Here is a 24306-nt window from a genome sequence, read left to right on the forward strand (position 1 = left end):
CACAGGACGGGGGAGAGAGCGGCTTTGGTGGCAGACTACAGGATCCAGTGGGTGTGGGGAGTGGGAGAGATGACAGGATCCCTTTGCCTGGGAAGAGTGGGCAAGGACTCCCCACCTCCACACTCCACGGTGCAAGCTTGTGAGTCAAGCGAACGTCCGCTGTGCATGTACCTCCTTACAGCCCTCATGGGGGCAGCCGGAGGAGGCCAGGGGCAGACGGTGTCACAGCGCAGTTCCTCAGCCAGAGCCTGGATGGAGTTCAGGAGAGGTTCATGTCAGAGTGGCCTGTGACACCTGGCCCTGCCCCTCCGGCCCCTTCTCCTCTCACCACTCCGTTGATTGAGACCAGCTGCCTCAAGCTCAGTGAAGACTCCTGAGACCTGGGATTGATTACTGATGTCTGCCATGAGCACAGGCTGAAGAATGGTTTCGAATCTATTTCTGCCATTCATGCCTGAAAAAGTAATTCTCAACCCTGGCTGTGCTTGAAATCAGAAAAAGTCCTTAAGCTTGGATCACACCCTGATAAATTGTGGTTTGGTTTAGGTTCCCCACCCTTTGGTTTTTTGTTTTTTTTATTTCCTGAAAGTTCCAGAGGCAATTCAAAAGAGCAGGTAGGGTTGGAAACCACTGAACAAGACAATTCTTTCCAAACTAGAACTTCATTTATTCATTTGCTCAACAGTTCCTGAGCAGTGTCGTTTAGAGGTTACCACGTGAGGTAGCAGCCTGACAGAAGCATTCTTCAGAAGCAGCAGAACTAGACCCCACATTCTAGTCGCTCAGCGAGTATAACTAAGCACCTGCTGCGTCCTGCCCTAGGCCAGAGCCTGGGAATACAGCACTCCACCATGGAGCCAGACCCTGCCCTCTAAGGCTTTCACGCCCCAAAGGCAGAGATCTGGGACCGACACACTCACCCTCCACATCCAACCTGCCTTTGAGAACTTGCCTTTTATGTCTCTTATGTAACTGTCTGGCAAAGGACTGGCACGTCGTCTGTAGGTTTTTAACACATTTATTGAATGCTTGCTTTCACGCTTGCAGTCCACATGCTGGGATTTTACTGCCGTCTCGGATCCTGCAGTCTGTGTATGTGTGTTCTTCCTGCATGGAGGGAGGTGACAGGAAAGTTGGCCAGCTCTGGAAACTATACAGGTGTCGAGTCCCCAAGCCCGTCATGCCATTTCTAGAGACAAATTACTCAGGAACCTCTTAAGACCCTGGATTTAGTGTTACAGAATTTACCAGGCACCCGACAAAATGCCCAGGGAGTGCTCAGAGATCCAGCATAAAGCCATTTATTTTCAGATGTCCTAGTACAGTGACTCAGGTCACATCTCCAAATCCTGAGTGAGTGACTATGGAGGAAGCTTTTCCTTTATACCCTTTGGTTCCTTTGTTTTCTGTCTGTTTCCTAACTACCAGGCTTTTATGGTGGGCTTCCACAGCCCCTCCTGAGTCGGTTAGGATGGGGAAGTTAGATTGTATCTAAGTGCCTGGTCTGGGTGGTGCCAGTGACCTCCCCTCCAGCTAAGCTGTTCCATTCTTTGCTTATGGCCCCTTTGTAAAATGGGAGAATTCTGGGAAACAGGTTCTGCAAGACAGGACAGGCATCAATGGAAGAGTGTGTGTTAGAAGGCAGGTTACTGGCACAGATTCAGATTGCTAGCCCCCCACCCCCAAATGTCTTATATCCCCCTTCATTAGAAACACCTGGTTAACATCCTGTCCACCCCTTTCTAGCCTATCAGTCAAGGGACTTCCTCTCCCTGAGCCTCGATTTCACTCTCTATAAATTGGGCTAATAAATAAACCTCTGCAGGATTGTTGCAAGGGTTATCGAGGTAAATTTGGAAAGGATGTGTGGCACATAGTGCCCAGTAAATGCAGAATAATGAATGCTGGGGAACAGTAGGATGGTGTGAGGATTCAATGGGATAATCCAGCCAATATGATTGGCACAAAGCCATTCAATAAAGGAGGAGGCTCTTTGTCAGGACAGATAGCTAGCCCTTTCTTTCTTTGGGATAAGAAAATGCATGTCACCATCATATTTTATACATATATATATGTGTGTGTGTATATATATATTTCAATTCAATGTTTTAATGAGAAACAACTTGAAACCATCAAGATGTTGGCTTAAAAAAATTAATTCAAAGCTAGATTTAAAGTAATCAGCCCGTTTCACAATGAGAATTGATATTCCGGGATGAGAAACAGGATGTCTAGATATAGATGAGACTCTCATCTAATATTCAAAGTTATTCCTGAGAGCAAATTGATTAGGTGAAGCAACAGGCACTTTCTTTCCTAAATATATTTTTATTGACTTCAGAGAGGAGGGGAGAGGGGAAGAGAAACATCAGATAGAGAATCACTGATGGGCTGCCTCCTGCATGGCCCTCTGGGGATCTAGCTGGAAACCCCGGCACGTGCCTGACCGGAATCCAACCGTGACCTCCTGGTTCATAGGTAGATGCTCAACCACTGAGCCACACAGGCCGGGCCATTTCACCATTTTAAAAGTGATGTGATTAATAAACTACTGGTGTTGTCTTATTTGGGTTATAATACTACGACTTACTAGGTGTGTGATCTTACTTTTACCTCTGTGAGCCTCAATTCCTTCATCCATAAAACACAGTAACTACCTCAGACTGCTTGTGAGTTTTAAATAAACTGATAGATGGGAAGCGCTTAGAACAAACAGTTCGCGACATATATTAACTTTATTGTGGGAGTTAGCTACCGTCCACATAGCGCGCAGGCGAGTTGGGGCAAAGTCTCCGGGGAGGCCCGACGGCCATCTTGGTAAAGGGCAGCGACGCAGATGCTGACGTCGTCAGTCTGCGCGACCTGCGCGGAGGTCCCGGTCGCTTCGGGAGCGTGGGGTGGGTTAGGGCAGGGCGGGCCGCGCGGGACTGCGGGAGTGAGTAGTTGAGGCGCGCGATGGGGGAGGCAGCCGTGGCCGCGGAGCCTTGCCCGCTGCGCGAGGACAGCTTCACGCGCTTCTCGTCGCAGAGCAACGTGTATGGGCTGGCGGGCGGCGCGGGCGGGCGCGGGGAGCTGCTGGCCGCCACGCTTAAAGGCAAGGTGCTGGGCTTCCGCTACCAAGACCTCCGACAGAAAATCCGGCCGGTAGCCAAGGAGCTGCAGTTCAATTACATACCCGGTGCGTGGCGCTATGGGGCCGGAGGGCCGGGAAGATGGTGTTGAGAAGGCTTCTGAGGCTGTCTGAGCCGGATCACTGTGATGGGAAAATGGGACCAGGGTGATTGAAGGCGCTCGGAGCTGATAATCAGGAGGCGTTGGGGTCAGAGGGCAGGGATAATAGGAGCCTCGCAGTGGTTAGGATTCAGGATTTCTGCTACCATGATGATGGTGATCTGGACTCAGTGGGATTCAGAGATCATGATAATTGCGGTGGTTAAAGGTTATTGAGTCCTAGAGGTCAGGGGTCACTATGATTGGAGGTATTGCCTGAAACTTGAACTTTGAACTATTCCCTCCCAGTGGATGCCGAGATTGTCTCCATCGACACTTTCAACAAGTCACCCCCAAAGCGGGGCCTGGTTGTGGGGATCACGTTCATCAAGGTACCCAGAGCCCCCTCCACCTACCTGTTCCCTCCTCCTTACACACATGTGGATCCCACTGAATCTGATGCACATCCCTCCTGCCACCACCCCTGAGGCCAGTTTCCTTCCACAGGATCCAGGCGACAAAGGCAGCCCCTTCCTTAACATTTACTGTGACTATGAGCCTGGCTCTGAGTACAACCTTGACTCCATTGCCCGTAAGTGTGGCCTGGAGGGAGGGAGAGGGTGGGGAGGGGGCCTGCAGGTCCCTCGTGCCCATCTACCTGTGCTCCCCCTGCAGAGAGCTGCCTGAACCTGGAACTCCGGTTCACTCCTTTCCAGCTGTGCCATGCCGAGTGAGTAAGCCTGGGGTGTGGTACAGTAGGTTGCGGGTAGTTACCTGCAGGGGAGGGGCTTAGCAAACGAGACCGCAAACCTGCCCACAGACAATCACATTCTAGTTCTGTCTTTTTAGAGCAGCGTGCGTTTCAGGTGTCCATGGACCAGGCGTGGCTGATGGGCTACCATTTTGTTATCGCCAAACTAGATAATCAGAGTTCATTGAGCACCCCTGTTCTAGATATCTAGAATTCTCAGGTTCTCGGGATCTCAGTTTCTAGATTTGAATATTCCAAGAGCTAGAAATGCTATTTTTTTAGAGTTGCAAGCTCTGAGATTCCAGGAACTGAAAGTACTATAGTTTGATAATTTTGAGGTTCTGTCATGATAAAGTCCTAACATTGTCATATAGTTCAGGGAGCCACCCTACAGATCATCTAGAATCCTGAGGTTCTAGAATCCCACACTATGAGGATTCCATTCTAGAGCTCTGGATTCCATCCTAGAACACCAATGGTCTAGCACAGGTGCTGGCAAACTTTTTCTGTAAAGGCCCCGGCGGCAAATATGGTAAATATTAGGCTTTTGAGGGCCAGACCATCTCTGTCACAACTTACTTGTCTGCTGTTATAGCAAGAAGGCAGCCATTGAGTATGTAAATGAGTGGATGTGACTGTGCTTCAATAAAACTTTATTTATAAAAACAGATGATAGGTTGGATTTGGCCTGTGGGGTCATAGTTTGCCAGCCTCTGCTCTAGCAGGTGAGAGTTCTAGAAACTGATTTTCTGGATTCTAGGATCTGGATGTTCTACCGTTCTGCGTCTGAATATCTTTCATGGCAGTTTATACAAGGCCTAGTAATTCAAAGGAGACAGAGAACAGAACTAGTTCTAGAGGAAGAGATTCTAGTGTCCTGGGCTCCTGCGACCCACTCTAGAGCTTTATATTACACTAGAGGCCCGGCGCACGAAATTCGTGCACTGGTAGGGTCTCTAGCGGCTGCCGGCCGGGGCCTCCCTTCCCCCAGCTGCCTGCCACCTTGGCCTGGCACTGCTCGCTCACCTGCTCCACCATCCCTCCGCAGTCCCGCTCTCGTCGGGCCCGTTGGGGCAGGCAGTGCCTCCACTGCGGCATCGCCGACGCTCACCATGTTCCGTGCCGCCTCCTGGTGGTCAGCGCACGTCTAACTCCTGGCGGGTCGAACTCCGGCCTGTAGGGACAATTTGCATATTAGCCTTTTATTACTTAGGATTCCAAAATCTCATCCGGAATGAAGACTCTAACAAATGAGGGCTCTGGAGATGGAAGGTTCTAGCATGCTAACTTTTATAGTTCTGCACCCTGAGGTTCTGACCCTGGATCCGGTGGCTGGATCCCAGAATGTCAGGGTTCTTGGAGGCAGAGGTTTTGCACAGACTCTGCCACTCTCAAGCTCTGCCACACTGGGTCCTAGATGTCTCTGCTTTCAGGGTCCAGGTTGGGGATCAGCTGGAGACCGTGTTTCTCTTGAGCGGGAATGACCCAGCCATTCATCTCTACAAGGAGGTGAGGCAGGGGGAGGCGTGGCGGGCACAGCCCTGCCAGCGGTGTCACGGGATGGCCACTGATCCAAGCGGGGGTTGGGTCTTGGTTCTCCCAGAACGAGGGGCTGCATCAGTTTGAGGAACAACCCGTGGAAAATCTCTTCCCGGAGCTCACCAACCTGACCAGTAGGTAGGAGAGCCCCTGAGAGTGGCCAGACGGGACCAGGGCAGGTGGCCGCAGAGAAATCAGGTCATGGGAATTGACCCCTAGAGAAATCGGGTGGCGGGGATTACCTCAGAGAAATCAGGCAGCAGCAGGGGTCCCAGGGCTACAGGGAGGGGCCGGATGGGGAGGTGGAATGGGGGACTGGGACCCGGTGACGGCGTCCGGCTCCTCTGTCCGCCTGCTCCCCCTCCAGTGTCCTCTGGCTTGACGTCCACAACCTCCCCGGCACATCCCGGCGACTGTCAGCCCTCGGCTGTCAGAGTGGTTATGTCCGTGTAGCCCACGTGGACCAGCGGAGTCGAGGTGATGGCGGGGCCTGGGGGGTAGGGGTGGGGGGCTGAGGGCGGCGGCAGGGCCCTGAGTGCCCCCCTCCCCGCAGAGGTTTTGCAGACGTGGACAGTCCTGCAGGATGGCCCTATCTCCCGCGTGATCGTGTTCAGCCTCTCGGCGCCCAAGGGTGAGCCCTGGACGTGGGGGGACAACTCTGCAGGCTTGGCGACCCCGCACCCACATTTGTGCCCTGCTCCAGTGTCCAGCCCTCCTCCCTCCCCCGTCCCTCCCGTGTGCCTCTGGAGCTGCAATGTGTCCCTCTCCTCCCTCCACGCCCTCAGGTCTCCCTTCCAGCTCCCGCCCCTCTGTCTCATCTGAGACCCGGCGTGGGCCTCTGCCTTGCCCGTGGGGGTCTGACTTCACCCCTGCGCCGTGGCTGTCTCTGCTCCCTGCTCTGTCTCACTCTCGCGCTGTGCTTAGCGGAGGCTTTTCTTGAGGACTCGCTGTCCCACCACTCAAGGTCTCGCCTCTCCCCCCACATGTCGCTCTGCTCCTCTTACCGGGGTCCGTCCTTCGCTGCTGCCTCCCTGGGCCTGACCTCGGCCATCTGCCATCTGTCCCCCAGGCCGGTGTTTATTTTCCCTCCCACCGTCATTCCTGCTGTGGTCCAGCCTTGGACCTCCCTGCTGTCACCAGCCTTTGCCTCTTCCGCTGTCGTGGTCTAACCCCAGACTTTCTGTTCTCCTGGTCTCTGACCTCAGTCACTCCCTCCTCGTCTAACCTCTGACCCTCCCTCTAGGCAGGGGTCCTCAAACTACGGCCCGCGGGCCACATGCGGCCCGCCGAGGACATTTATCCGGCCCGCCGGGTGCCGCTGCCTGTCCTGCTTAGCAGCCAACTCGTCCCGGGCCCGCAGTGCGCATAGGAATTTGTTCATAGTTTTTTTTTAAACTATAGTCCGGCCCTCCAACTGTCTGAGGGACAGTGAACTGGCCCCCTGTTTAAAAAGTTTGAGGACCCCTGCTCTAGAGCACACCCTCAGGTCTTTCTTCTGAGGTTTAACCTATGTTCCTCTCTCCGAGGGGAAGGAGGTCTGAGGAGGACCCTGGACCTGTCCCCTCAGACCTACCCCCCATTCATGTTCTTTCTCCAGAGACCAAGGACGGGCCGCAGTGGGAGGAATACAGCGTGCTCGTGGCCAGCATGCTGGAGCCAGCGGTGGTGTATCGGTGAGAGCCCCGGGCGCATGGTACCATCTCACCTCATACCTTTGCTCTGTGGTCTAACCTTGTCCTTCTCAGCAGAAAGTCCCTTTGGGTGAGGTTGTTCAGGGCTGGGCAGGTAAAGGTGTTCATGTCCCAGGGAGTGGGTGCAATTGTTTAAGTCTAGAACTTGTAGGGGGTATGTGGAGGCCTTGGAATGGGCATGAGCTGTCCGCTCTCCCTGGAGGATGGGGATAAAGCCTGCTGGCAGGTGTGTAACAACTGCCTTCGTGTGTGAGAAAAGCTTGATTTATAGCATTTGCCGATTCCCGTGGTATAAATACTCCCATCATGGGAGAGTTCAGGCCACTGACATGATGCCAGCAGGCTTGCAAAACTTGTGAGAGTTTCCTCTGGTGAACCAGCACGAGGCAGCTGTGGCCACCTGGTGGGCAGTGAGGATGCCCCAATGGGGACCAAGCTCTCCAGGCTCCATGGGGAGAGTGGGTGTCTAGAGCCCCAAGGGGCCCATGTCGGTTTCCATTTGGGAGTCAGATGGTCCCACCTCCAGGGGGAAGTGTGGGGCTCCAGATGGGGGAGTAGCAGATGGGCAGTCTGAGTAAGGGATTTGAGTTCCCCTTGGTGGACAGGAAGATGATCCGATTGGAGATGAGGGTGTGCGGACTTCAGGAGGGTGTCCAGGCTTCAGGAGGGCGTGCAGACCTTCTAAGTGGAGCTGTGTGGGCGCCTGGCCAGGGTCTGGCACTAAGAGTGGTGGGCGCTGCGATCTGACCTCAGCCTGCCCCTGCGTTGGGGACCCTCAGGGACCTGCTGAGCCGGGGGCTGGAGGACCAGCTTCTCTTGCCTGGCAGTGACCAGTTTGACAGCGTCCTCTGTGGCCTGGTCACCGACATCGATTTGGATGGGCAACCGGAAGTCCTGGTGGCCACCTATGGGCAGGTAGGACCTGAGGGAAGGGCTGACACCCACCCTCCCCTCCACTGTCCCCGGCGCCCTGTGTAACCCTAGCCCCTCGCCCCTGCAGGAGCTGCTCTGTTACAAATACTGTGGCCCCGAGTCGGGGCACCCCGAGGCTGAGTGCGGATTCCGCCTGCTGTGGCAGAGGAGCTTCCCCAGCCCGCTGCTGGCCATGGCCCACGTGGACCTGACCGGGGACGGGCTGCGGGAGCTCGCCGTGGTCTCCCTGAAGGGCGTGCACATCCTGCAGGTAGCGGGCTCCGCGGGTTGGGTCTCTGGAAGCGGAGCCTGAGATAGGGTTTTTGTACACCTGCTTGATTGAGGGCGTGTTCACAAGGAATGTGTGTGTGTGTGTGTTGGCGGGGCGGGGGGGGGGGGGACGCAGGGTGTAGATTCTCTCACCTTCAGGCAAAGGGATTGGCTGTAGGCCCCCTACAGGGGGTGGGAGTAATCTCTTCCTGGGAAGTGGTTCCTGTGGACTCAGGAGAGCTCCCAGGAGAAGGGGCAGCTGGGAGCACTCACAGCTGGCAGGGAGCATTCACATCTGCGGGAGCACTCACATCTGCAGTAACGCTCACAGCTGGGGAGCACTCACAGCTACAGGAGCACTCAGCTGGGGGAGCACTCACAGCTGGCAAAGAGCACTCACAGCTGGGGGAACACTCACAGCTGGGGGAGCACTCACAGCTGGGGGAGTGCTCACAGCTGGGGGAGCACTCACAGCTGGGGGAGCACTCACAGCTGAGGGAGCGCTCACAGCTGGGGGAGCGCTCACAGCTGGGGGAGCGCTCACAGCTGGGGGAGCACTCACTGCTGCGGGAGCACTCACAGCTGGGGGAGCGCTCACAGCTGGAGGGGAGCACTCACAGCTAGGGGGAGCACCCACCAGTGAAGGGGATTCTGATGCAGCATCTGCCCCCCTCGCCCTCCCTGACTTTTGTCCTTCATTCCTTGTGCTTTGTCACCTCGGTCTCTTCCCTGTGGCCTGGCCCAGATCTGCCGCTGTGATCTAACCTCCATCCTTCCCTTTGCCCCCCATGACCGTGCCCTCCTCGCTGCAGCCACCCCTGTTGTGCATGTGACCAGCCTCACTCTGGCTGTGGTCTCCCAGCAGCAGCTGCTGAGCTTCCGGCTCCGGAGTCCCACTTCCCTCCCTGCCCGCAGTGCGGCCTCCTGCCCTTCTTCCGCAGCCAGTCTCCAGCTTTCCGCTCTGGCCACCTCGAGCCCTTCCTCAGTCCAACCTCCCAACTTTCTGCTGTGGTCAGGCCTGTGAGCTGTGGCCCACTGTCCAGCTTTCTGCTCTACTTTGACCTCTGACCCTCCCAAGCAGCCTGACTGCCGTTACCCCTGTCACAGTCTCATATCCAGCTGTTCCAGTGGTCTAGGGTCCAACCCGGGACCCTCCAATGCAGTTTCACCTCCAGCTAATATAGTCTGACCTCTGACCTTTTCCCCATGGCCCAGCCCCCACCCCTTAGGCCATGGTGAGTATGCGTTTCCTAACATGTTACTTGCTGCTTCCATCTGGTCCGATTCCAGGGTCCTTCCCCGTGTGGTCCGGCCTGGGTTCTCTCCACCGCGTCTAACCTTCCTGCCTCCTCTGGGTCTTTGCTTGGGCTTGTCCTCCGGTCTGTCCCGCAGTGGAATGGCCTAGGGGAGATCTCAGGAGAACCATGCAGGGCAAACCCCAGGGAAAGGGTCTGAGTTGAACCAGTGGATGAGGGTAGACCTGAGTAAAGCGGAATGAGGTTAGGCTCCGGAGCGGTCTGAGGTTCGACCCTCATAGAAAGGGCACAGGGCCCTGCGCGGTGGCTCCGGTAGGCAGAGGGCCGTCCCAGCACACCGAGCTTGTGGGTTTGCTCCCGCCAGGGCACGTGCAGGAATCCGCCAACAGGTGTGAAAGTAAGTGGAACAACAAATGGATGGCTCTTTCTCTGTATAAAGTGTGTGTGTGTGTGTGTGTGTGTGTGTGTGTGTGTGTGTGTGTTTGTATAAATTTTTGAAAAAATGCAAAGGGCATAGTTCATCTCACTGGAAAGTTCAGAGGTTAGGCCACAGGAGGCGTCTGCGCTGTGGCCGTGGCAGCAGGACTGCCCTTCGCTGTGCTCTGACCCTCCTGTCACCCCGCACTGCAATCCGTTTCGAGCCATTTCACTGAGATCTCTGTCCCTTCTATGAGGGTCCCACCTCAGACTCCCCGGCCATCTAGCTCCGCGCACCCCCCCCCCCCCGCCCCACCATGTGGGACATTCCTCTCTGGTCCGCTCTGCTCTGCCCTCCTCTGTCCTGTCGGCCTCTCCTTTTCTCCAGCGTGTCACCTTTTCTCTGCCTGTGGCCTCACCTCAGCCTCTCCAGGGTCAGACCTCCCTCCCGTAGAACGCAGTCTCTCGTATTTTGATCCATCCCGTCTCTTCCATCAGCTTCTAACCTCAGACTAACAGTTGGGCCCAGGCTTGGTTCCTCCCAGTGGAAATGCACTGAAGGCTGCCCCTGGGTCTGACCTTCACCCGCCGGAGACCTGTCCCACCCGCACACGGGTTTGCTCTCCGGCCCCCGCCATGGCTGGGCTCCGGGCCTTTGGGGTGGTCTGACCGGCACCCCTCAGCTCTCTCAGCCCCACCCTCTCTCTTGCTCCCCCAGCACAGTCTGATTCAGGCCTCGGAGCTGGTCCTGGCGCGGCTGCGGCACCAAGTGGAGCAGAGGAGACGTCAGACGCAAATGCTGGGGGACAGGGTGGGCCCAGGGCCTGCTGGGACATCAGCCTCCTGAGCACCCACCCACTGCCCACCGTTGGGGTGCTCACCTCCAGCCCTTCCTGGGGGGAAGAGTCCTGAAGGAGGACGTGCCTGGCCAGCCCCCAGGTGCTGGGGCTGTGAGCTGCTGCCCTGACTCGGCCCCAGGGCACCCTGCGACCTCACCTAACGCGCTCCTCTGTGCCTCAGTGTTCCCACTGAAAAGGGGGTGATCTCACCCCCCCCCTTCCGCTCCAGGTGAGAACTGGCCAGCCACCCATTTGCTGAACTCGCCGTTGTCTTTATTCTTTTGTTCAGCAAGCGAATCCTGAGAGCCTGGCGCCAGGTGGTAGGCTGGACTTGCCCAGAAGAGTGGAGTGGGGGGGAGGGGGACATGGGAGAGAGGATCCAGGGATCGACCAGAGGCAGGACTGAGAAGAGACCACAGTGTGGCCTCAGAGGAGAGGAATTAGGGTGGGCCCTCGCAGAAAGGCTGAGGTTAAAGCGCTGTGGGAAAGACCAGACTGCAGGGCAGCTTTCCAGCCGCGACAAGTGCTAAAGCCTGCAGTGCCTGACCGTTTAGTCAGCGGCTCCGACCGCTCCCCCTCAGGTTGTCAAGTGAAAAAATGACAACAGCCGCAGGGCCAGTGTGGCTCGGTGGTTGAGCGCCAGCCTGTGAACCAAGAGGTCACCAGTTGAATTCTGGGTCAGGGCACATGCCTGAGTGGTGGCTCAATCCCCGGTAGGGGGCATGCAGGGGGCAGCTGACCAATGGTTGATGTCTCTCTCATCGTTGATGTTTCTCTCCCTCTCTGTCTCTGAAATCAGTTTAAAAAATGTATTTTTTTAAATGACAACAGCCAACACAATGGCCGTTTGGTGTGATCAAATAAAAACTACACCTTTGTGTGTGTGTGTGTCAGAGCAGCAAAGAAGCTATTTGTTGGTGTGCACAGAATATTAGTAAGGAGTTCATGCCTCCCACGAGATGAAAAAGGTTGGGAATGGCTGCTATAAGGGAAAGGCCTGAGGTGGGCCCCGGTGGAGAGAGCCGGGTCGGACCTGCAGGGAGGACCGGTGAGACCCCAGTGGAGAGCTCTGGACCTGAGACTAGTCCCCGTAGGGAAGCGAGGAAGTGGAGCCTCAGAGGAGAGGAAAGGGTGTGAAGGACACGGGGGGTGGGGGGGGGGAGCTGTCCAACTGCAGAGATGGTCTGAGGCCAGTGGTTCTCAGCCTTCCTAATGCCGCGACCCTTTAATACGGTTCCTCATGTTGTGGTGACCCCCAACCATAAAATTATTTTCGTTGCTGCTTCATAACTGTAATTTTGCTACTGTTACGAATCGTAATGTAAATATCTGTGTTTTCCGATGGTCTGAGGCTCTGTCGCGACCCTCAGGTTGAGAACCGCTAGCCGGGTCGCCTAAGACCATCGGAAAACAGATATTTACATTACGATTCGTAACAGTAGCAAAATTACAGTTATGAAGCAGCAACGAAAATAATTTTATGGTTGGGGGTCACCACAACATGAGGAACTGTATTAAAGGGTCGCGGCATTAGGAAGGTTGAGAACCACTGGGCTAGACCCTGTGGATAACGCTGAGGTTGGACCCCAAGGGCCAGGTTAGACCCCAGCAAGAAGTAATTGAGTTAGATCCCCCGGGACGCTGAGGTAGGACTCGGGATACACCATGCTGGGAAGGATGGGGTTGGTCCTAAATGGAAAGCTCCAGGGGCTGGAGACAAGCCTGATCTCCAGCCGCAGCCCGTGGTGGTGGGATCTGCCCCTTTCTCTGGCACCAGGAGGACTCAGAGGCCTCCCGCCCTGACCAGTGGGGGGCCAGGGTGACCAGGCCTCCATCCCCGACCAGTGGGGGGCCGGGGTGACCAGGCCTCCCGCCCCGACCAGTGGGGGGCCGGGGTGATCAGGCCTCCCGCCCCGACCAGTGGGGGGCCAGGGTGACCAGGCCTCCCGCCCCGACCAGTGGGGGGCCGGGGTGATCAGGCCTCTGTCCCCGACCAGTAGGGGGCCGGGGTGACCAGGCCTCCCTCCCCGACCAGTGGGGGGCCAGGGTGACCAGGCCTCCCGCCCCGACCAGTGGGGGGCCGGGGTGATCAGGCCTCTGTCCCCGACCAGTAGGGGGCCGGGGTGACCAGGCCTCCGTCCCCGACCAGTGGGGGGCCGGGTGACATGAAGGTCTGCCCTCCCCCACCAGAGGCCAGGAATCGGTCAGGGGGGCTGGGGAGTAACTCCGAGCAGGATCAGGCTGGTGGGAGGGTGGGCTCCTTCCTCCCGGGACAGAGGTGGTGGGGTCCTGCTCCCTGAGGAGAGGTCCTTCTGGCCATCGGCCTCCCACCGTGGAAGCCCACCCGTCCGTGTGACACCCACAGTGACAGCGAAGGCCCAGCTGCCAGCTCTCCGCTGGGTCTTTACGAGGTAGCCTGCCATTTCTTGGTGACCCTGCTTCTCATCCCCCAGAACACAGACCCAAGGGTGGGGATTGGCAGGGAGCGTATGTCTCCCTCCGGCTGCCCACCTGCGCCGTCACCTCTGTGCCGGGGGGGAGGGGACCCTGGGGGACTCCGGGAGAGATTCGTTGTGGGGTGGGTCTGTGCAGGGTGCACACCCTAGAGAGAGGCGTGTGTGGGTGTCCACTCCAGGGCTCAGGAGTTGGTCTGGGCCACCTGGTCCTCCGCAGCTCGCCCCCTGGCCTCTCGCGAGGTCCGTGGTCCGGGACGGCGTGTAGCAGCAGTTAAGGGGGTAGGAGCCTGAAGCCACGCTTCACCACTCTGTGCCTCGTTTCCCCATCTGTAAACCGGCTAACAGCGTCCACCTCGCAGGGTTGGTGAGGGGCTTAGCTACATCGGCATTTGTCAGGCGCTTATAAAAATGTTTGTAGCACCGCCTGCACGTGGCGAGGGCCGTGTGAGTGGCAGCTGCTGCTATTATTATTAACGGGCGCCTTTGTGGTTGTTTCTGCAGGCAGCGTGTGAGTGTGGATCTGAGTGGCTGAGCATTCTTGTCCTCCCCCCAGTTCTGGGAGCCGCTAACTATTTGTAGCTATTTTTTGCGTCTTTGGCCCTTATATGGATCAGAGACTGTATGTGTGTTGGGGATGGGGGCGGAGGATGCCTCTGAATGACCCCTCCAGGTCTCCCCAAAACATACAAAGAGTGCCCTCCGCCGCTGTCCCCGCCTGTGGTGCTGAACCCGGTGGGAGGGCAGGCGGCTTGGGCTGCCTCCTCCCGCCCCTCCCCTCGCCAGGCCCCTCCCCAAGCCGCCCCCGCCTGGCCGCCTCCCCTCTCCCCGCCTCTTCCTCCTCCCCTCTCCAGCGCTCCTCCTCCCTCCCTCTCCAGCCTCCCCTCCCCCGCGTCCCTCCCCCCTCCTTCTCTCCTCCCTCGATCCCCTCTCCCTCCCCTCTCCCTGGCTCTCCCTCTCAGTCTCCAGCTCCTCTCTCTCTCTCTCTCCCTCTCCCTCTTCTCTCTCTCTCTCTCCCTGTCGGGCAGACTCGCCCACCACTGCCAACCCAGGGCTGGGGGGACCCTTCCCAGGCTGTGGCTGCAGGTAAGAGATCCCCAGTTGGGTGGGGGCGTGGGGGGAGGACGGAGTTCCCCAGCCTGGGGGAGGGGGCGTCTGTGGAGCCAGGAGCCGCTTTTCCCTGAACTCGTCGATGGCGGCTGGGGGGCTGCACATTCCAGGTGGGGATACCCAGGCCTTTCCAAGGGGCGGGGGCGCCGCCAGCAGCCAACATCCTCAGCCCCCCCTGCCTTCCGGGGAGTATGGCGGGCTGGGGAGGGGGTGCCTCCTGGGCACCGAGGGGCGAGAGCACACACACCCCCCACACCCACGTTCTCTCCCCGCCCGCGACTTCCTGTGTCTGGGTCTCCTCTCCTGCCTGCACCTCTGGGGGTCTCTGTCCGGCCAGCCCGCTGCCTCTCTGAGTCCGTCCCTGCATCCCTGTCTCGGTCTCACGCTCCTGGCGATCCCTCTGTGCCCGGTGCGCGCTGCCTCCAGCGCTGCCTCTATATAAGTCCAGGCTCCTCTCGCGTCCTCCCTCGCCATCTGTGCGCTTCCCGTCTCAGCTTTCCTCGGTCTGTCTCTGTCTCCGTCTCCGCTGTCAGGGGCCTTCCCCTTCTTGCCTGCCCCTTCCCCTCTCTCTCCATCTGTCTAGGCGTCTGTCTGCCCGTCTCTCTCCCTCCTCTCCCCGGTGGCCCGCTCGCTGGCTCTCCTACACACCTTTGTCCCCGCCCCTGGCAGGGGGAGACCTGGAGGAAGAAGATACGCCCTGCAGAGTGGGCTCCCCCAGAAGGCGAGGAGTCCCCCAAACTCCTCTCCCTTCTTCAGCCCGGGTCCCTCCCATCCTCCCAGCCGCAACTCCCCACCTTCCCGTTCCTCCCCTGGAGACAGAGCTCCTTCCTCCGCCGCTGTTTCCGGCTCTGAGGCCAGTCCTTGCCGTCTAGCCTGCGCCCTGTGTGGTGCAGACGGAACCAGCCCTTCTGCCCAACCTCCCCATTCCTCTTCCCATGGATGGCCAGTCCTGCCTACAGTCTAACTTCCACACCTCTTGCTATTTGTCCATTCACAGTTCAGCCTTTTCACATTCTGGGCACCTTTCCTACTCCAGGCATAGCACTAGGTCCTGGGTCCGGCCACGCCAGTCCCTCCTGCGGCCTCACCTCCATCCGCTCATGGTGTGCCGGCCTCAGACTATCTCTCCGCGGTCCGTGGGACGGAGCTCAGACGCTCCCCTACCGCCCCTGGTGGGTCCGGGAGGGCCCTTCTGAGGCCCTGGCCAGGGCACCTTCTTTCCTGGAGGGAGGGGGCCCCAGAGAAAGTGGGCTAGAGTGAGGGACAAGGGCAGGGTGAGCCTGAGTCCGCAGCCCAGCTGGGCCGCGGTGAGGCCCCAGGTGCCACGTGGCTCCGGCTGGGTTAACAGAGCACCCGGTCAGGAGTCCGGCGGGATGAGATGAGTTTCCATCTCTGCTCTGCCCGACTTGAAGCTGTGACTTGGCCAAGCCCTCTCCCTCCTGGGCTCCAGTTCACCCACGAACACTGTGTGTGTGTGATCCCCAGGCTGGGACATCGCACGCTCACCCTGTGTGTGTGTGTGTGTGTGTGTGTGTATGTGTGCGCACATGTGTGTGTGATCCCCAGGCTGAGACATCGCACGCTCACCCTGTGTGTGTGTGTGCACACGTGTGTGTGATCCCCAGGCTGGGACATCACACGCTCACCCTGTGTGTGTGTGTACACGTGTGTGTGATCCCCAGGCTGACACATCGCATGGTTCACCGTGTGTGTGTGTGTGTGTGCATGTGTGTGCGCACACATGTGTGTGATCCACAGGCTGACACATCACATGGCTCAACCTGCAGCAGTAAATGTGCACATTTCGAAGCCTGGGTCCCCACCTTGCACATTTGTGCGAAGGGTGGTGGGCACCCCCTGCCCCCCACAAGCACAGTTGGGAACTACCACTGCCCTCACCAGTGTGCGGGGCCTGAGGGAAGAGGCCCCACCCTCCGCTCACTCCAGACTGGACCCCCTCAAGCTGGCAGTCCCATTCTGCAGAGGAGGTCTCTGAGGTCCCAAGAGGCCTGTGAGGCAAAAGCGGGGTGCTCACCACTGACCCAGCTGGCCGCTGGCCCACGAGAGAGAAGAGAGATGGCTCCGGAGATGGGGCCGGCCATCTGCCCTCCCGGCTCCCTCCCTGGCCTCAACCTGATCCTGTCGCCCCTGGATTCTCAGCCCAGATTAGATTTCAGTTTGCTGATGGACAGAGAAGCAGAGGCAGGAGGCAGAGGAGGGGCGCTCAGCTGTCCCCAGCCACAGAGCGCAGACCTCCCGGCTGTTCATTTCACAAATATTTATCTTGTGCTGTCTCTCCTCCCCCGAGGCCTCCGTGAGAGGAAACCAGGTTTTTGAGGGAAAGGCATTGAACCAGCCTGCTCTGTGGGCAAGGAGAGCAGGCGCGGCAGCCCTGGGCTGGCCCTGGCCTCCCTGGCGACTAGGGGGTGGGACAGGTGGTTGGACTGGAGGGAAGCTCGCAGGCCATGGCCCTGCCACGAGAGAGGGAGTGAGATGCTTTTAGAGGAAGGCTTGGCTCCCAGGTGGCCCTTGTTCCTCCTGAAAGCAGGGGGGGGGGGGGGAATGGGGGGGGAGGGCGGAGAAGAGCGTGAGTCTTTGCTTTGGATCCTGATGGGTTTGTAATTATGCCTAAGTCGTTGCTAATTAGGGGGCTGCTAATTAGACATATCATTAAGGGACTTGCCGCCGGGGGCTAATTGTGCGGTGGCCCTTTAAGAATCACCTCTCCCGCCTACACACACACACACACACACACACACACACACACACACACACTCTCCTTCTCAGGGAGGTTCTGCCAACATTCTGCCTCCCTCTCCAGGAGGAGCCAGCTCCCAGCGGGGAGTGCGTGCGTGAGGAGGTAGGTGTGTTGGGAGCAGGCTGTGGGCTAGGCCCTGAGAACTTGCTTCAGACAAAAATGGAAGGTGCTGGGAGAAGAGAGGCTGGGGGCCAGAGAGGGGTCAGGGTTGGTGGAGGCTAGGAGGCCCCCTCCCTTCCTCTCTCAGTTTCTTTTTTTACAGGTTGCTGTGTTACCATGGCAACGCAGGGGTGGGGCAGAGGAGCTGGAAGTCAGGGCCACTCTTGGGAAGAGAAACCAAGAGCCACAGAGTTGTTGCTGGGGGACTTCAGGCAAGTTACTGAACCTCTCTGAGCCTTGGTCCTCTCATCCGGGAAGTGGTTGGGGAGTCCCCCCAAGAGGGCTGGTGCATGGTGACTAAAATGTTCAGAGAAGAGGACACCTTCTCAAAGGGTGGACCCCTTGAGGAAAGAGGGGGGATGTGGAGGAGAACCTGAGGAAAAAGGAACAGCAGGTGCAAGGCCTCTGAGGCAGGCACTTGTCCCCGGAGGCCTCAGGACCAGCGAGGAGGTGATGTGGCTGGGCTGAGTGAGCAGGGGAAGGAGGAGGGGACGAGGCCAGAGGGGATGGGGGCCAGGCAGTGCGAGAGTGTATGAGCCGGGCAGAGCAGGGGACTTCGGTGCTCTGAGTGAGGAGGGAGCCACGGAGGGTTCTGAGCAGTGGGGAGATGTGCACTGATTTGCATTTTTAAAAGAAATCTAGACAGACACAGCCACTCTAACCCAGGACCAGACGCAGGAAGAGAGGCATTGAAATAGTAGAGACCCCACACCCACAAACAGGACAAAACCTCCAAAACGGTTCCTATGTCACAGCTGCTAAGGAATTATGCGCCTCACAGAGACTGGTGGTATTGGAGAGAGACACCTGCCACCAGGTGTGGGGGGGTGACAGGCCCTCCAGCGGCCCCTTCTCAGCCCCACCTGAGACAGACACCCCAGCGCCCCCTGCAGCCCGACTCCGAGCATGAGCGCTCTGAGGGCCAAGTTGGGAACCATTAGAATCACCTAATGAATCGCCTCCAGCCCTTCCCCTCACCCACTGAATTATTCAGTCTGTGTTTTCTGTGCCTGGCCTCATTCATGCATTGGGTATCTGTGAGATTCGTCTGTGTTGTTGGGTGTATCAGTAGCCCACTCCCTTTTCAGTGCTGTATAATATTCCTCGGTGTGACCACGAGATGCTTCTCCATTTTACTGCTGACAGGCATCTGGGCAAAGTGGCAGGTATTAGAAGTAAAGTTGCTATGAACACGCTTGTAGTCCAGCCAGAGTGGCTCAGTGGTTGAGCGCTGACCTGTGAACCAGGAGGTCTCGGTTTGATTCCTGGTCAGGGCATGTGCCTGGGTTGCAGGCTCAATCCCCAGTGTAGGGCGTGCAGGAGGCAGCTGATCAATGATTCTCTCTCATCATTGATGTTTCTATCTCTCTCTCCCTCTGTCTTCCTCTCTCTGAAATAAATTTACATATATATATATATATATATATGTATATGTATATGTATATGTATATACACACACACACACACATATATACATATACATATCTATTCTAATAAAAGGATAATATGCTAATTAGACCAGATAAAGCCATGGTGGCAGGGGCCGAGGCAGAGATGGTTAGGGGCGATCAGGCCAGCAGGGAAGAGCAGTTTGGGGTGATCAGGCCAGCAGGGGAGGACAGTTGGGGTCCATCAGGCCGGCAGGGGAGGGCAGTTGGGGGTGATCAGGCTGGCAGGGAGCAGTTAGGCATCCATCAGGCTGGCAGGGGAGCAGTTAGGGGGCGATCAGGCTGGCAGGCAGAATCAGTTAGGGGCAATTAGGCAGGCAGGCAGGCGAGTGGTTAGGAGCCAGCAGACCCGGATTTTGAGAGGAATGTCTGACTGCCGGTTTAGGCCCGGTCCTACAGGGACATCCAGCGGTTGGACATCCCCTGAGGGGTCCCAGATTGGAGAGGGTGCAGGCTGGGCTGAGGGACACCCCCCTCCCGGTGCACGAATTTCATGCACTGGGCCTCTAGTATACATATAAAGCATATACATATAAAGCATATACATATACATATATACATATACATATATATATTTTTAAACACTCTCGTATGTGTCTAGTCTATTGGTGGACACATGACATGTGTCTCCTGGGTAATGCCTGGGAGAAGAACTGCTGGGTCGTAGTGTGCACATGGTTCAGTTATGGTTTCCCGGAGTGATTAGACCAATTTATAGTCCCATCTGCTGTGCGTCTGTCTTTACCTTTCCGTGTCTTTCTCCCTTCGTCTCTGTCTGCCTCCCTCGGTCTCCATCCTCCCTGTATTAGTCCTCAGCTTCTCCCTCCTCCTCCATCCCCAACAAGCCTCGACTCCTGTGTGTCAGGGAGGGGTGCGCTCCTCTCACCCAAACTTCCTCCTCCTCCCCCCCCCGCAGGACCCCGCCACCCTCCATGGCTCCCCTGGCCTTGGTGGGCTTTGCGCTCCTCCTGGGGGCTCCCCCATGCTCGGGGGCAGCTACCCCGACCCCCTCTCTGCCACCTTCCCCCACCAATGACAGCGATACCAGCACGGAGGTCTGTCAGGGCTCCAACCGCTGCCAGCCGGGGGTCCTGCTGCCCGTCTGGGAGCCCGACGACCCATCGCTGGGCGACAAGGCGGCCCGGGCAGTGGTCTACTTTGTGGCCATGGTCTACATGTTCCTGGGCGTGTCCATCATCGCCGACCGCTTCATGGCCTCCATCGAGGTCATCACGTCGAAGGAGAAGGAGATCACCATCACCAAGGCCAACGGCGAGACCAGCGTGGGCACCGTCCGCATCTGGAACGAGACCGTGTCCAACCTCACGCTCATGGCCCTGGGCTCCTCGGCGCCCGAGATCCTGCTGTCTGTCATCGAGGTCTGCGGCCACAACTTCCAGGCGGGCGAGCTGGGCCCGGGCACCATCGTGGGCAGCGCCGCCTTCAACATGTTTGTGGTCATTGCCGTGTGCGTCTACGTCATCCCGGCCGGCGAGAGCCGCAAGATCAAGCACCTGAGAGTCTTCTTTGTCACGGCCTCTTGGAGCATCTTCGCCTACGTCTGGCTGTACCTCATCCTTGCCGTCTTTTCCCCGGGTGTGGTCCAGGTGAGCACGGACCAGGGGCTCCGCCTTGGTGCATGCATGTCTGCAAAATCCAGAGGGGTGGCGCCCTGGGCTTGGAGGGCTGGTTCATGCATCTGCAGAAATGCATGCTCAGACCCCAGAGGGCGCCGGGTCACGCCCTGAGCAAGAGCGTCAGGCTGGAGAGGGAGGGCAAGTGGGGCTGGAGTCCCGAGGGTGCTCCCAAGCCATGTCTGGATGGTGCTCCAGGCCCTGGAAAGGGCTCCTCTGCCTGGGTGGGGGGGCGGGGGTTGCCATTGGCAATATTCCCACCCAGAAGGGGCGCCTTTTAGCTCTCACAAGGGAGCCACGTGTGCTACGGGGTCCTTGTGGTCTGTGCAGTGCATCCTGCCGTTCCGGTAGCCAGCTACTTGCTAGGTGTGGTCACGTTTCCCTGCTCTCCCTGTCTTTTGCATTATTTATTTCTACTTTTTCCATAAGACATGCCCCATTTGCACAGTTCATGCTACAGTCGCATAAGCCAGCCTTGTGTTTTCTGACAGTGCTAATTGATTTGGGAAACGGGCGCAATTTGCATAATTATCCATGGACATACACAGATACATGCCCACATCTGCCTCCTCTAACTCTGTATTTCCCAGACATGCAGTCGTGGTTTGCACCCTCCATTCCCGATTCACGAGTGATTTCTGATGTTAGGATAATTTATGCCACTTGACTGTAATTTTTACTCACATCAGCACAGGTATAAGTCCAGTCTGCAGCAAAGACCACTTTGCATAATTTATTCCAATAGTGAGGCAAAATTGAGACCCAGCTGCATAATTTACACCCACACTCACATACCCATCTGCCTCTCGTTGTCCAGTGTCTTAACCAGCATCCTGTCTAGCCTTCGTTTAAAACATCTGCCTAATTTATTTCCCACAATCCCGAGACTGCAGCCTACATTTGCATAATTTATTTATGGGCCTGCCTAATTCATTTGCACACATGCATAATTTATTTGAGGCTACCCAGGATTCCTTCACACGTGTGTAATCTATTCATGCATATCTGTCAGGTTTTACCCGTTACAGTTTCTTTCCGGGAAGCATCTGGAGGTAGAGGCATAAAAATTCTTTGCAGATGATACAAAGGCAGAACTGAGGGCTGAGAAGGCGGAGAGGGGAAGGGGAGAGGGGGCAGCAGCAGCGGACAGGGAGGAGGGAGGGGGAGACAGCCACTGCGACTGACCCCTGACTGTGTCCCTGAGCTTCCGGCTGCCATGGCCAATAGTACAGAGCAGTGTGTCAGTTTTCTTTTGTCTTTAGTTTTAATTTTTATTTATCTATTTTAGGGGAGTGGGGAGGGGGAGAGAGAGAGGCATCAATCTGTTGTTTCCCTTATTTATGCATTCATTGGTTAATTCTTTTTAAAAATATATTTTTATTGATTTCAGAGAAGGAGAGAGAGATAGAAACATCAATGATGAGAGAGAATCATCGATCAGCTGCCTCCTGCACGCCCCCCACCAGGGATCGAGCCCGCAACCGGGGTACGTGCCCTTGACCAGAATTGAACCTGGGACCCTTCAGTCTGCAGGCCGACGCTCTATCCACTGAGCCAAACCAGCTATGGCTGATTCTTTTTTTACAATATATTTTTATTAATTTAAGAGAGGAAAGGAGAGGGAGAGAGAGAAAGAAACATCAGTGATGAGAGAGGAGAGAGAATCATTGATCGGCTGCCTCCTGCATGTCCCACACTGGGAATGGAGCCTGCAACCAGGGCATGTGCCCTGACTGAGAATAGAACCGTGTCCCCCTGGATCCTAAGTTGAGCGTCACAGGTAGACACGCAACCACTAAGCCATGCCAGCCAGGCTATTGGTTGCTTCTTGTATGTGCCCTGATCGGAGATCGAACCCGCAACCTTGGCGTATCAGGATGGCACTCCGACCAATGAGTTACCCGGCCAGGACACTATCACAGTTTTCAGGCTGTTAAAAAGGTTTCCAAAATGGTCTTTGATGAGGATTTACACCCAAACTGTGAATAGCATTTTAGACACCACGGATGAGAGGTGGATAAGGAGGAGGGTGGAGGGGAGGTTTCCTCTGAGAAGGAGCTGGCTCGGATGTAGGGAACAGAGGGTATAAGACGCCACGGCTCTGGGTCGAGAAGCAGCCACAGAGGGTCCTGTTGGGAGGAACACAGAGACCAGGATTATGGGACGTTTTGTGAAGCAGCTGAAGGAGCTGGCATGAGATGAAGATGGCCCCAGATCCTCCTGGATGCGCTGAACTGGGCAGGGAGAAGAGGAGTCTGGCTCTGGCTTTTCCCCGCAAGTGCTGTGTGGCCTCAGGCGAAGCCTGCACCCTCTCTGAGCCTCGGTTTTCACATTTGAACCATGGAAGGGGTTGAACTAGACCACTGGTTCTTTTTAAAAATGTTTTCAAAAATATGTTTTTATTGATTTCAGAGAGAGGAAGGGAGAGGGAGAGAGAGAAACACCCATGAGAGAGAATCATTGACCAGCTGCCTCCTGCAGGCCCCCTCCTGGGGATCAAGCCTGAAACCCGGGCATGTGCCCTGACTGGGAATCGAATCATGACCTCCTGGTTCATGGATCGACACTCAACCACGGAGCCACACCGGCCGGGGCTTTGTTGTCGTTAATCCTCACCTGAGGATATTCTTTCCATTGATCTTTAGAGAGAGTGGAAGGAAGGGAGGGAGAGGGAGGCAGAGAGAGAGAGAAACATCAATGTGAGAGAGACACATCAATTGGTGCCTTCCGCATGTGCCCCAACTGGGGCTGGGGGTCGAATCAGCAACCCAAGTACGTGCCCTTGACCTGGAATAGAGCCCAAGGCCTTTTGGTGCACAGGCCGACGCTCTAACCACTAGGCAACACTGGCCAGGGCTCAACCAATCGTTTTTGGCCCTTCATACCCAATGTTCCTTTTTTAAAAATATATATATATTTTATTGATATTTTACAGAGAGGAAGGGAGAGGGATAGAGAGCAAGAAACATCAATGAGAGAGAAACATCGATTAGCTGCCTCCTGCACACCTCCCACTGGGGATGTGCCCGCAGCCAAAGTACATGCCCTTGACCGGAATCGAACCTGGGACCCTTCAGTCCACAGGCCGACGCTCTATCCACTGAGCCAAATTGGCTTCGGCATAGCCTTGGAGTTTAGTTGGTGGACCCTGGAACCAGAGGCCTGGGTTCAAATCCCACCTCTGCTGCTTCTTAGCTGTGTAACCTCGGGCAGCAAGTCCCTTACCTGCTCTGTGCCTCGGTTTCCCACCTGTAATCTGAGGGCCACCATAGTGTTAGCTTTACAGGGCTGCGTGAGGATCCGCTGAATGGCTACCTGGGGAAGGGCTTAGAACCGCCAGCCAGGGACAGAGTGAGTGTGAGCTGTTCTTCTCATGAATGAACTTGAACTTGCCTCTGCTGCTGGCTTCCCCGCGTCAGTGTAATGCCTGAACTATGACATAAAGGAAAGTAATCTCTCATAGAACAGTGTGCATTTCCACATGTAAGTGCTTCCGCATGACTGCTTAACAGTCATGACGAGGGAGCCACATGCCAACATCTACTTAAAAAGAACGGGCCCTAGCCAGTTTGGCTCAGTGGCTAGAGTGCCCGCCTGTGGACTGAAGGGTCCCAAGGGCACATGCCCGGGTTGCGGGCTCGATCCCCAGTAGGGGGTGTGCGGGAGGCAGCCAATCAATGGATCTCTCTCATCATTGATGTTTCTATCTCTCCCTCTCCCTTCCTCTCTGAAATCAATAAAAATATCTTTAAAAAAAAATAAAAGATCAGAGACCATTCCATGCAAGGATTCAAACAGAGGAGCAGGTCGCCAGGGGTCACCAGGAGGTTAAAAACGAGCATCTGTAGTGGAGATGAAA

The 24306-nt window shown here is 56.5% G+C and overlaps 2 protein-coding genes across 4 annotated transcripts in view; both read left to right on the forward strand.

The window, feature by feature from the left end:
• Positions 1-2844: 2844 nt before the first annotated feature.
• KPTN (kaptin, actin binding protein) lies at positions 2845-11785 on the forward strand. Its single transcript, XM_080644464.1, has 12 exons — positions 2845-3178; positions 3520-3602; positions 3718-3802; positions 3886-3940; positions 5395-5470; positions 5565-5638; positions 5868-5977; positions 6054-6131; positions 7098-7173; positions 7971-8106; positions 8192-8374; positions 10765-11785. The coding sequence occupies exons 1-12, from the start codon at positions 2956-2958 to the stop codon at positions 10891-10893; spliced, it is 1308 nt and encodes a 435-aa protein (XP_080500590.1). The 5' UTR covers positions 2845-2955; the 3' UTR covers positions 10894-11785.
• A 2504-nt stretch (positions 11786-14289) lies between these two features.
• Positions 14290-24306, forward strand: part of SLC8A2 (solute carrier family 8 member A2) — a 30919-nt gene continuing 20902 nt past the window's right edge. For 2 of the 3 annotated variants that reach the window (XM_080644533.1, XM_080644534.1), the window contains exons 1-2: positions 14290-14424; positions 19730-20420. In XM_080644533.1, coding sequence (XP_080500659.1) covers positions 19746-20420 — 675 coding nt within the window. In that variant the 5' untranslated portion in view covers positions 14290-14424; positions 19730-19745. Of the gene's footprint in view, positions 14425-19729; positions 20421-24306 lie in introns of those variants that run through there. The other variant, XM_080644535.1, reaches the window with a different exon arrangement.

The sequence above is a fragment of the Plecotus auritus genome, assembly GCF_963455305.1.
Source record: "Plecotus auritus genome assembly, chromosome: 10".
Taxonomy (NCBI): domain Eukaryota; kingdom Metazoa; phylum Chordata; class Mammalia; order Chiroptera; family Vespertilionidae; genus Plecotus; species Plecotus auritus.

Bases quoted from the DNA above. Each gene is read 5' to 3' on its own strand.
- KPTN (XM_080644464.1), top strand. From the start codon at position 2,956: ATGGGGGAGGCAGCCGTGGCCGCGGAGCCTTGCCCGCTGCGCGAGGAC. The intron at 3,603-3,717 runs GTACCCAGAGCC...TTCCTTCCACAG, and splicing joins TGGGGATCACGTTCATCAAG to GATCCAGGCGACAAAGGCAG. The intron at 3,941-5,394 runs GTGAGTAAGCCT...CTCTGCTTTCAG, and splicing joins TTCCAGCTGTGCCATGCCGA to GGTCCAGGTTGGGGATCAGC.